The sequence below is a fragment of the Colias croceus genome, chromosome 10, assembly GCF_905220415.1.
Source record: "Colias croceus chromosome 10, ilColCroc2.1".
Lineage (NCBI taxonomy): Eukaryota > Metazoa > Arthropoda > Insecta > Lepidoptera > Pieridae > Colias > Colias croceus.
Genome location: NC_059546.1, coordinates 8,163,413 through 8,177,569, shown reverse-complemented (window position 1 = coordinate 8,177,569; position 14,157 = coordinate 8,163,413). Strand labels below are relative to the sequence as shown.

General features: G+C 32.7%; 1 protein-coding gene across 1 annotated transcript in view; it reads right to left on the bottom strand.

Annotated features, from left to right (window-relative positions):
• The window catches only part of LOC123695213, a 29,553-nt gene that overhangs the window by 4,693 nt on the left and 10,703 nt on the right, over positions 1-14,157 (bottom strand). The window contains exons 4-7 of the mRNA XM_045640983.1: positions 10,151-10,327; positions 9,137-9,259; positions 850-958; positions 251-475 (exon numbers count right to left, since the gene is read on the bottom strand). Coding sequence (XP_045496939.1) covers positions 251-475; positions 850-958; positions 9,137-9,259; positions 10,151-10,327 — 634 coding nt within the window. The remainder of the gene's footprint in view (positions 1-250; positions 476-849; positions 959-9,136; positions 9,260-10,150; positions 10,328-14,157) is intronic.

The window sequence follows — 14,157 nt, the reverse complement described above, 5'->3', positions numbered from 1 at the left end:
CGGCGCTATACCAGCTAGCTGACAGTGGTCCAAACACCCGTGTCTACAGATCTCCACTTTACAGCGAATGTGAACGCTCAGAGCATCGGGGAACTTGAACGCGCTCTTTTAAATAAGTTTCCTTACCCGATATCATTCGATCCTCCTGCTTTCGATCCCGGAGTGATACCAACCATCTAACCAGCCCAGGTAGAGTAGTTACTCTACAACTCTACTTTCAACTATTTTGCTCTACATCTCTACAACTCACCCGATATCGTTACGATCTTGCTGCGCTCTATCATCCTTCCTGTCCAACGCCCCATGCGATCCCGGCGCTATACCAGCTAGCTGACAGTGGTCCAAACACCCGTGTCTACAGATCTCCACTTTACACCGAATGTGAACACTCAGAGCATCGGGGAATTTGAACGCGTGGAAGAATGCGTACGTGATTACAGTTGCACGTTCGTCTACGGCTTTCGCTTTTAGGAACCTAAAATGGGATTGGTGTTTTATGTGAATTCAGTTTATATAATTTAATAAATTTTATGTTAAAATAACAAAAATATTTTATCGGATAGAATAATACGTTGGTATTCGATGATTTTAAAAATAGTTTTGAAATAATTTTTATGAGCTTTCGATAAAATCGGCAATAAATTTAGGTTAGTCACATTTCTCAAACAAAAAGATATCAACTTCGTGTTTATTGCTGAAGGCTAGAGTTTGATTACATCTACAAGTAACCTGTACCATTTACATGAATTTTATTTTTTTTTTCTTAAGTCCATTACAATAGAAGTCTATAAGATAACTAGTTACACAACAAACTCCAAATTACATAAGCAAAATTCCTAGCTACGTTACCTCGATATCATCTTAGGCCGCAAGACACAGCCATATTCGTCTGACAGCTGAATGATATGTCCAGACCCGTCGGAAGCGGCGCACGATTTGACTCGCATATCGAACTCTCCTGGAATATTTGTTTTTATTTGTTAGACATATTGTTTTATTGTGCAATTTCAATTTTAAATTGGTTTAATGATGACAAGTCGAGGGATAAAAGCATTGTTTGCTTTAGCTCACTCTCTTAACTTATTTTTAAAACCACTGACTGGGTTTAAAGGGTTTGCAAATTAACATTATAAGTGGTTAAGCATTATTTAAACAATGTTTGTGTTCTTCAATATAATATAAAAATGAATCCCAAAATGTGTTGGTAAACGCATAACTTGAAAACGGCTTAACCGATTTCGTTAATTCTTTTTTTATAATATTTCTTGAAGTTCGAGGATGGTTCTTATGTAGAGAAAACGTGAATATGTACCACGGGCGAAGCCGGGGCGAACCGCTAGTTTAATAATACAAATATAAGACATTTTAGAAATCGCCCACTGACACACATTTTTTGCATTTCTACACAAAACTAAACAATCACTACCTAAAACATGTAAAAAATCTATTACTTCAAACTAAAAATAGTTACGGTAATCATTTCAATCCTCATATCCGGCATTCGCGGTGAGGCAATAACATTTTTACATTTACCTAGAACATCTGCCACTTGGCTCATTATGCATAGCGAGTTAAGTGAAAAGTGATTAGTGTGGAATGCACGAACCGCACCCGACGAGATCACTTAAAGCTAACCGCAAGCACACAATACATTAAACAGAATAAACATTGCAAGTGTTGGTGTTTGTAACAAGACGTACAAAGTCAAGGAGGTATGGAGATGTGCTAAATAGAGATTATGCATACATTTTCTAGATGGTATTGCGTTTTAAGGAGATTGAATAGTTATGACGCCATAAATTTAGTTAATTTGAATAGATTTCTAAATTTCAAATGATAACAAGTTTAATAGTATTCGATTATAAGAAAGTGATTGAAAGCATTCAAAATATCAACGCAGTTTTTAGTACATATATCAAATCATAAAACAATTTAAAGCCTTGAACTGTGGACAATACACCATCATGTAAATAAATAAAACACTTGTGCATTTTAAGATGTATCACCGATACAATGAAAACATGCAAATATATACCGAATTTATCCATTTCAAAATAGTTCAAAATCAAATTTCAAACTGGGTCAAGTGAAAAGCGTACTCTTTTAACATAGCACCTAATGAAGCGAACCTATAGAAGAATGGTTTTACAAGTTAATAATTAATCTTAATTTGCCTCCAACATTCTCACGTTCGCTTGCTTTCAAATCAATCACGCTGATCATTTAATTGAGCTGTGTGAACCTCAACTATGGTGCATTGGTGAACTCTTTCTAGTACATTGTCTTATATTGACGATAATTTGGTCAACACTGCAAGTCATTGTGTTTGGGATAAAACAGTAAAGTTTAGTGATTTAGAGTAAATGGCTTGTGCTTGTTAAATGGTTTAAAATGATTTTTTTAATATAAATAGGTGCAACATCTTGATAATTTTTTATTGATTTCATTTACAAAAGGAAGGGGCGTGTGTATATATGATAATTTACTTAATCTTTAATTTAATTATAGTTTCAACAATATCAATTTACTACCTCGTAAATTAGAGCGAGTTTTCCTATCGTAGATAAGTACTCTCACGGTAAAAATCTACGAAATGTCAGGTTCTACATACTGTAGCTTTTGCAGTACATATTATTATTTACGTTTTAAGTGTATAATAAAATCCTTATAAATATAACTCAGTGAAAGTGAAAATCCTTATAAATATAAAATTAAAATTAATACTGTTATTATATTATCTTTAATCCGCTTAGAAAGTAATGAATATACCATTACCTCAGCTATTACCATAGTACATTATAAATAAGAGCCACTGATCGTGGTACTTCCAGCATCATTAATTATATTTGCTAAGTCCACTGATTAATATATCTATGATAATTTATATTGAAATATACTATAAAATTTTGAACTGTAACCTCACTATAAATAGTGATAAATCACGTGAGATTTAACATTACTCGTACATATATAGTTATACATACATATTATATAGTTTCTTTTTAGTGAAGCTTTAGAGTTTGTCTCTAGGTCATGTTATGTTATCAACCTTCTGCGTAAATATTGATATTTGAATTCAAATTTAATCGATATACCAACATCAATTAACAAACAAACTATAACCGAATAAAAGTAAGGAGCTCCTGGAACATATATTGTGAAAAGTGTCGTATAAGATTAAAATTTTGTGCTATTTTTCACGAAGTAGGTGTCGTACAATTGGAGTTTCGATTTTGCAGTTACATAACGTCATAATATATTTATGTATTTTAATTTAAAATTGTTTTATAAACATTGGTTTTATAACGTTTCGTAAATCTACTTATTTGAATGACTACGACATTCCCAACCTCATATAATCATATGAAAATTTCCTTAATAATCCTTAAAACGTTTAAGGTAGGAGTTACCTACCTAACCTAACTAATTTATTACTTACACCTAATACAATATATCCCATTACGACAAATCATAAACAGCACGCTAGCAACCCTATCGAACGCCGTTAAACAAACCCATACGTATTTGTCCAGTTAACTTTTTACTATTCTTTGTACCGTTAACGTGTGTTTGCACAGCATTATTACCAGTTAGAGACGCTTAACGATCGACCTGTCGCGCACTGCACATTGTCTGACTGTGTCTTAGGTTTGGCGATGTGAGTCTAGAATTCCTTCTTATAACTACTAAATAACTAATTGTATAGTGCTAGAAAATATAATTAGATTATGTAATATTGACATGATTTTAAAAGAGCAACTATGGAGTTTCTTGCCGGTTCTTCTCCATAGATACTGCTTTCCGAATCGATGGTAAATGTTAAAAATACTTATGTAATGACGATTCGAAAGTGCTACTAAAAGTAGTCTAATTGAATAAATAAATGTTTGAGTTTGAGAATACTAAATGGTAAAGAATAAAATTAATTGCAATTAAAATTGTTCTTAATGGTTTGTGGGGCAGTTACACTGAGCCATTAATTATAGGCGAGTAAAGTGTCTGTGCCCTGTTTAATTGAGTGCACACATCTTAAGTAGTATTTAGGTCAGTTATCAATTATATTAGGAGTTTCAGATGTTATTTAATTAAATTATAAAAGTTATGAATACTAATGGGAAAAGTTTTATGAAATAGAAAGTTTGCGCACGGGCCTGTAAAATTAAATAGTAAAATAAGAAGCGTAATTTGAAAAAGTGTCTCCTAAGACATTTTCCTGAATATTTTTTTAAGTCACGCCAAGATATATTAATTCTTGTATAAAATTCTCAAACAATGGTCTTATTTTGTAACCAGAAATCATAAATGTACTGAAATCCGAGTCCAATACACGCAGTTACTTTAATTAACAGTTAAATAAACAGAGGTAGAGCCATATCAATACGCAGTCGATAAATTCAACAGTTTCACACGACCTATGACACCGGTCGCCGCTGCGTAATTATTTATTTAGCATTAAACCAAATTTGTATGTCCCGATATGCTGTGTGAAGTATGACTCAGATAATTTAGACTTAGTTCTTTATGACTAATTCTGAACGTGGCTTTGCTCGCACGCTTTGAGATAGAGCACGATGCCAAGTATTGAATTTTCTACCCTACATTGATATAGAACACACATAATACACATTATTTTGATAGGTATTATCGCTATTTCATCATTTCGTTCATTTCAATCAATAATAATGATAATAGAGCAAGATTTTTCGGTGATCAAAAGGTAATAATTCTTAATTACCTACAGATAATATGAATGTTTAAAAGCACATAACAGTTTAGTTTTAATTTGTCATATAATACATAATAACTTATAGAAAAGCGAAGAAGTTTAAGTTGGATAAAAATAATAATTAATCATGTTATATTTGCAATGCAAATCACATCATTTTAGAATATTTTACCTAATTTACACTGTCAAAACTATGGCAATATTTATCACTATAGAATAAATTTGTACAATAAATTATAACGAATTAAAACAGCAAACTCGTAGGCTTAATGGGTATCTTGTGAAAATTCAACAATTAAGCTTTTGCGTTGATACCATCGCCATTTACCACCCACTCATATACAAGCCAATCGTAAATACATCACAAACGAATATAATTCTTATTTAATCAAACCTATGGTCGAAAATTGGGGTTTTTATGATATTAATCAAGCATAAACGGTAAATTAAAAAACGATTTGATAAACCGTCTTCTTTAGTGCGTATTGTTCGAATAAAAACGGACTTGAATTCAAGTTTTAAACAAATTAAAAATCCTTTACAGACAATCACGGTTCCTAGAAAATTGACTGAGTGACAGCTTTTATATGAGAATCAGTATACTTGTTAGATATTAATGATATGTGAAATTGTGGATGAATGATATTTAGAATTGAGATATACAATATACATGCTGACTGGCGATGACTAACGTTTTAGTTTGTAGATGGATAGATTTTTACAAAACGTATTACAGGTAGTATGGTAAAATACGTGCAAGAGCTGCTAAAGGTGCTTTTGATGTTTGGTTACTTTTAAGTTTAAAAAAAAAACATTTATTGAGATATTTCTTGTACTTATACCAAAAATAATTGAATGAACTCCTTAGGTAAATACTAAGTTATTATTATCGTTTAGGTAAATACTAAGTTATTATTGAAACGTCACCAAGGCGACACTGAACCTGCCGACTTCCCCTGTCCGACCTGCGGAAAAGTATGTCGATCCCGCATTGGACTGTTTGGACACCAAAAGCATTGCTCAGGCATAGCACCATAAACCGTCTGTAATAGACGTATAGGACAACATTATCGTAAAACTAGTCTTGTAACAATTATCATAGATACTAAATAGTATAGATACTTTTATCTCCACGCCCTTCACTACTTTATTGCAATCAATGCACTCTAATTCAAAAATTCTAAATAAAAAAAACAAATTGACAAATCGAAAAACGCAAATTAAGTATATTAATTAACTCAAAGTTCATACATTTGCTAAACCAAAATTGGCAAACCACGATTTTTAAAATGACCAACAAAAAAGCAGCATTGACATTCAAACTATTTGCGGTGAGTTGCATAAAGGGTCCGTCCGTCAATCAACGTGGTTTTGATGAAATTGCGAACGTAAATATTCAATCATACAAAATAACTAACGATATTATATTATTATAATGTTGTGTTGTAATGTTTGCGATGTACGTGGGCGAATAAATTAGGTGCTATTTAAGAAGTTGGTGTCGATATTGCACGCCTCATAAGCGAAGCGTTGAGGTGGTTACTACTGTCACTTCGCGCAAAACATCTGATTTTTCAAACTTAAAATGTCTTTATGTATCATACATTGCACTTGTAAGATAATACATACACACACATATTAAGAAAAAACACTATTTTTAACATTCATGATATTTTTGATGTCATTTTTGTTATTTAAACTAGTTAAAAAACAGTTTAAAAAAGTTCTGTCTTGGACGTCCGTGTGTCTGTATGTGCGGAGGATTTTCTTGTTAACACGATAGCGACCGAAATACTTTACTAATCGAGTCTTTTTTTTTCTCTTACGCTTGAGTATGCTCAGGAATAGAACCCTTTCATTTTTCAGGGTCTGATTCGATGTGGTTTAATTGTTATTAAATAAACAAAAAAAATATCGACTTTTTTTTATATTTATAGTGTACTCAAAATTCACCATTATAAACTCGATTCTTTATACTATAAGCCAAGGTTTAAAAAAATAAGTTGGTAGTCAGTCCCTTAAACCTGCGCAGTTTCACATCTAGGTGGGGCCACAAGAAAAATAGCTCAATTATTACGGTAGGTTCTTTACTTTTCCAACTATTTTGAGACAGTACAAGAGCATTGGCACATGAGAACAAGTGTATCTACATACTTATATTATATACACCTTTATAAATAATCAATTTTTAACCGACTTCAAAAAAAAGGAGGAGGTTATCAATTCGGCCGGTATATTTTTTTTTTTTTTTTTTTATGTATGTACACCGATTACTCCGAGGTTTCTGAACCGATTTACGTGATTCTTTTTTTGTTCGATGCGGGATGGTGTCGAATTGGTCCCATAAAAATTTTATTCGGCTAGGCCTAGTAGTTTTTATTTTATGAGCATTTTTGTCTGTACTCGATGACTTAATTTCAATGTAGCAAGTAACTTTGATTCACTTCCCGGTAACCGATTGAGCTGAAATTTTGTATACGAATGTAAATTGGATAGCGATGAAACATTATCATGACATGGAGCTGATCTGATGATGGAATCGGAAGGTGGCCATAGGAACTCAGTAATATATTGACTCAACTTTATCGAGTTTGGGCTCGTTTGATTCGTGTTGAAAAATACACTAAAAAGTATTAAATAAAAATAACTGCGTTAAAAACAACCGACTTCAAAAACGGAAAAGTAAGAAATAAAAAAGATTTGATATTATTAATTACTACATATTATTTTTATGTGCTATTTATTAAATAGGTTTGAAGTCGGTGCCAAACACTAAGCACTTAGTATTAAGCCCATGCACCGACATCAAACCTTTTTAGTAAATAGCACATAAAAATAATATGTAGTAATTAATAATATCAAATCTTTTTTATTTCTTACTTTTCCGTTTTTGAAGTCGGTTGTTTTTAACGCAGTTATTTTTATATTGTAAAGGATGAGATTATGAGGCGTGCACTTTTGGATTTTCCAAATTATTTTGGTATCTTAGTGTTATTTTGTTTTAAGATTTAACATTTATTATTTTACACAAATAATTTAGGGTATTTATACTAAATAACAAGAAGCGTTTGTATCACTTGAAGATTTCTCTTCCGTTTTTATATTATGTCAATCTTAGATAATGCCTACGTCCTAACATCTACCTGCATGCCAATTTTCGGCCCGATCCGTTCAGTGGTTTGGGCTGTACGTTGATGGATCACTATGTCAGTCAATCAGTCAGTTACCTTTGAGTTTTATATATTAAGATTTGTATTTTTTTATAAAGTAAATCATTGTGTCCTATCTATCGTGTTAATTATTCTAATCTTATATACTTATATAGGTATATAGAACTTGCGTCCGTGATAAAGCATCAGAACTTTATCCATAAATTCACTACAACATTATTACTACCACGTTCTAGGAAGCATGCTCAATAATTCCCAACCTTTCGAATGTGAAAATAATTTCAATTTAATTTGCAAATGGCTCTCACTTTCCAAGAGCATTCTGACCTTAACATCCCGATGTACCTCGAGGGGTTATCGTAAGAATGCATAATTTCTATTTTAACGGTTGTCCGTTTATTGCATATATTCGACACGCAGTTTCAGTGTACAATAAATACATAGTAACTTATCGAATACATTGGAATTATTCATTGGCAAAGGGAAATTAATGTAATATGTACATTGAAATTTATTGTCAGCAAAATATAGTCTGTAGGTACATTGTTTGTATTAGGTGATCGTTTTATTGCTAGGAATCGGTCTTAAAAATATTATGAACTTTAGAAAGGAGTGAAGCTCTAACTAATTCTACCCATAAAACGAAGATTTAAAAAAAAGTAATACGCGTTTTTTTATGGCAGAACAAGCAAACGGGCAGTTTTCTAATGTTATATGGTCTCCACCGCGCAATAAACACCTATTAAACACCAGCAGTGTTTTACCGACATTTTAATGATATAATCAGTAGGTACTACTAATATTTGACCGCCTCCTTGATACAGTGGGTTCGATTTCCGGTGGAGACGAAGAAAAAAAAATGTCTCGGTCTGGTAGGACACAGAAGGCTGATCACCTACTTGTCCCTAAAGAAATTCGATCAGTGAAACAGATGTATAATGCATCTGCCCCTTACCCCACTAAGGAACATGGGACCTAAAGAAAAAGTTTGTGAGGATGGATCGATGGATGTGTCTCTCTTTCACGCAAATAGATGTATTTATTACAATGAAATTTCGTATGTGAAGACCAGAATAAGACAAAGGCTACTTTTTATCCCGAAAATCCCGGGTTTTTTCTTTCAAAAGGCGGGCGAAGCAGCGAGCGATAATTTAATATCAAATAATTTATTATTCTCAATATACCTACTATATTTTATCCATATACCTTTATTATATTAAAACTAATATCCAGCACGTACCTCGATAGTCATTGATAGCGACGACGAGCGTGAGCGTGGAGCCGAGCGGCACGATGCCGGACACGGGCGGCGCCCACGGGCCCTTGCCCGCTTGGATCTCCATCCAGCAGTCCACGTTGTCGCCTACAAATTATACAATTTTTTTATAAATAGGGATATATTTGTGTTTAAAAGTTAAAATATTCATATGTAAAGTTTTTCACTAGAGATCACGAAACAATGAACATCCTGAAATACATGAGTACAGTGACTATATTTGTAAATTTTTATACGTTACACGTAACATATAAAACTAAAATTTTTGTACCGTACGTGTACTAAAATATTACACTTACATGAGCATCACAAACAAATAAAAAAAATACATACCTACAGTTTGAATTATTTAATGTCAGTCGAAATATTATTATGTCTATTGAGCGTAGTCGAAAATATTTCACTAGTTTCACGTACGACTAAATTGCTACTAATCATTTATATCATAGTTATATTAGTGTGACGTTTTTGCGTATCGGTTAAGAAAGTGTCTGTTTAAGTGCTTTTTGAGTAAAATTTTGCAATAAAATTTGTATAGTACTTACCTATTGTTTTATACTATTATATACTTTTCCGAAATGTGGTTTGATATTCAACTAAGTTTAGAGGTACGTATAGAAATTCCTTTTATTATAATTAGAGCCATAATAAAATGTATACACATATATGTATGTTAAAATAGTCCTAATATACCTAATTTTCAGACATTTTACGCCATGAATAATTGAACTGACTGCCAAATTCGTATTATGATCGCAATAAGCATGGCTGGCATCGCTTGCCCCAGCACTGTGTTCTCTAGAGATAAATTTTATAAACAAATACTACAATAATTTGGAAGCCGTCTTTTCGTAATCGTTGAACAATTCGCATCGCAATCGCTTCGCTTCGTTCCACACTTCGAGTAAATCTTTGTCGTATTGCACCACCATTGTAGAATTATCTATAAACTACGTAAAGGCTACTACAATACATTACCTCTAAAGTCCAATTGCACGACATCCAAGTCAGCGATCACCATGGGAGGTTTCGAAGCAGTCTTCTCGTAGTCGTTGAACCATTCGCATCGCAATCGCTTCGCTTCGTCCCACACTTCGAGTAAATCTTTGTCGTATTGCACCACAACTGTGTTCTCGTAGAACTGCCCGTGTAGATCTGAAATATGAAGTTTATTTATTTAGAATGTTTTATTTATTTAGATCAACATTATTTTTCATTAATACATTATGTATAACGATTCAAACAAAATATATTAGAAAATGTGACAAACAATTACAGACTGAACCACAGAATACATAATAGTAGCTAAACGCTACAGAACGGACACTCTCCGCCTCCCGCCAAAATTAAACACTTACCTCACCTAGCACGATCAGACATGTTATGGTACCCATTTCCCCGCAAGGACGATACCAACGACGTCTTTAGACGAAACGCAACGAAGATTGACAACATTAATCAAATTGACTTAAAGCAATTTTATTATTTTGGATTTGTGATTATCGTTTTTCGTAGAAAATGGTTAGATATTGTGCTGTTTACGGATGTATTTCATCAGAAAAACGCGAATTTTTTTTTACGCTAGTCACAAATGTGCCAACCATAAAGAGTTTACACACACATTTGCAGTCTCTACAGTGTGACTGTCAAAACTATAATTTTGTATGGAGTGTCCGGGGTGTGACTGAACTACATGCTGCAATAATTTTCACACTGTAAATATTAATTTACCTTTCATACGTTAAAAACTAACGTAGAACATTAAAAAACTTTAGAAACAAAACGCATTCGAGGATTATGTATTTGGTGACCATATACAAAAAACCTAAACAATTTTTAAGTACAAAATGTTATCCTATTTGACCTATTTCATCTATGAGAAAAGCTGAAATAATTTAATATTATAAATTAATATGATTGCATACTGAGAGGTCTTTATGTTTCATTTTCATTTTACATTTATATTGTAATTAATTAACATTTTATTTTAACTATCGATAATTATTAACGATTAAACCGTACGAATTATGCATACGTTATAAAATTTCATTAGAACTTGCTGAAATGGACCCTCGTAATCATATTATTAATGTGGGAAAGTCGTAAAATGTTCCATTAAGTTCGATTTAAAAGCTTTATTCATATATAGCAATTAATATAATATCTAAAAGTATTGATTGGAATTATACTTTACTAGATATAGTTTACTACGTCTAGTACCAAAAATGCATTTAATTAGATTGTAGGCTTTATATAAAAGGTCATAAATTGTAATTAACTAATTGAGTACTATCAACATTTGTAAGTATAATTTTCAAAAAATAATTTTAAATGATATCATAAAAACACCGCACATATTAAACGCAACCAAAACAATTATATTTTAAAAATAATCGTTAGTAATATGTTGCGAATGTCCAAAATTATTTTTTTCAATTGTTCATTAACATTGAATAAATAATATTTAAAATAATTTAAAATCATGTGAATGGTTAAATTACATGCGTCTCTCGTATACACAGCAAATAATTGAACATTAACTAAATGTATAATCTTGTTAGTGAATACTCATATTATATAAGATCACATCTTTATTGCCGTCATATCTGTAAAGCCCTCATTAACTACATGTTTTAATTGTAAGTACTATCACCATTCATATGGTAACAAGTAACAACTAGAGAAACATGCAGAAGGCGCATATTATGTTATTTAAAGCTTATAAAGTATAAGCTCTCTGTCCGAGCCATGCCGGTGTTATTCTTGTAGGATGTGGGAGTCGGGATGCTTATTTTCTTAGAAACCGAAATGGAAACTGAACAAGCTTATATTGTAGGGAAAACTGGCATATTTTCTATTAGTAATAGTACCTTATTAGTAGCCGTAACATACTCGTAGCTAAGCATTTTTAATTCATTGAGCTCATAACAATGTTCATGATGAAGCTCAATTCATTTAATCATAACAAGTAATATGAATTCTTCACGATGCAGAAAGACAAAAACTTGCTCTATTATTAGACTACTAGCCTTGTCGATAATTAAGCGTTTGTAGAGGTTAGACACAGAATTTTGATATCTAGGTACTTCAAGCGCGATTTACCGTAACCCATCTCAAACTTGTTTAAAATTACAATGAATTTCGTCGTGAGAAACTGGCAGTGAGCATTAATTTCTATTTATGTGCAAAATATTCCACATAAAAAGTGTTAATTTTTAAATCCTTATTATTGCTAGGGCTATACGAGGTTGAACTTGGGCAAAAAGTTGAAACCCTCTGAAGAACGCGGATCGACCGGCCGCGAGCGATTCTGACACTTACGCACATTTAGCACTATGTATTAGGATATCATTTTTGTATGACATATAGCTGTAGACATATTTCAACTCTATTTAGTGAGACGTAGAATGTATTTTGAATTGCTGTTGGGAGTTGTTGATGTGCAAAGGTCCAGCGATGACGCGGGACGCCCGTAGGGAGAGGATATTCAAAAGTAAGGATGTCAACTCTATACTTTGTAGAACAGGAAAATGTACGCAAATTATAATTTGCCTTGATATTGCTTGGAATTTTTCATGCTTTTTCTTTTTGCATACTTATATGTTTATGTATAAATAATAATGACACGCTACTGTACACTACAATGATAGAAAATTATAAACTTTCGGACAAATTATCGGACTTTCATATTAGGTATTAGTCCGAATCCGTTATAGGACTATACGTCCTGAATCGAGGCACTCTGCGCCAAACTTTTCAGCGGCAGCCCTACAAAGGAGGCAGTTTCAGGGTTGGCGTCGTGTTGTCGCGTTACGGGAAAATGCGCCTTGTGCGTGCTATGTGGTATGGCGAGTGGGGATTCCGAGAAACAATGCGCGAACAGCATTCGAAGAAGGACCGCTCCGTTACACTCGCCATAGTGGACGCGACTAGGAATCGGAGCGAGAAAAACACTTTGTTGAAATGAGACCGACGAGCCGTAGATGCTGACTGGTTGCGATTTATTGCGAAATTGTTACGAATCAACGATAATTACCCAAGTTGAGTGAATAGTGAGGACGGATTTTAATTTATTGTTATAAGCCATAATTGTACAAGGGTGGACATCCGCCACTTAATGCTGCGTATTAGCAATTGATGGAATAGGCAGCTGGTATGGGCGCTGTTCCCGTTATACTTTTTTTCTATATAATTACCACCATTAAAGATAATCTATAGTAATTTGTAAATGTTGTTGTGTGAAAATAAATCTTGAACCTGCTTAGAATTTTGAAATACTGTAGGTATAGTTTCATTTACGTAATTTTTGCAATTACTCTCATAATGATAATTAATTAATATTGTATTATTCACAGTCATAAAAACCTATGTATTTTGAATACCTTCGCTCTGTGTCGAAGTCAGTCTCAGTTCTCAGTACTTAGCAAATTTGATGACGGTTGACCAAAGAAATGTTAACCAAAGGTGAACTCGAAAAACGTTACACAGCATGTTTTTCTTAACGCGTTCTTTGTCCTATTACGCGTAAATGATGTTATTGGATTTCCTTGACATTTATGCAATTATGGTGTAATTTTAACGTATCAACGGGAGAAAGTACGATTTTCTTTATAGAACTGTTGAAAAGGTTAACGTTTATGAGAATATATTACGCTGTTACTGAGATTTCTTATAATAAGTTATTGCTCAATCAAATGTCTCTAAATGTTTTTGCAGATTTTATCGGAAATGCCTTCACCGCAACTCGCGGGCGTGCTTGTTATGTTAGGATGTTAATATTTTTGTTGCTATCAGATAATATTTTGGCAATCGATACGTTGACAAGCGGAACACTTGATGACGGTCAATTTTTATTTATATAAAAAAATAAAAAAGTAAGTACTTAATTGTTTATTTGTTGAAATTATTAGTAATTGATATTTTTATTAATTAGGAGACTTTAAACGTTATGCAAAATTCAGATATTGATTCGATACATCAAATGT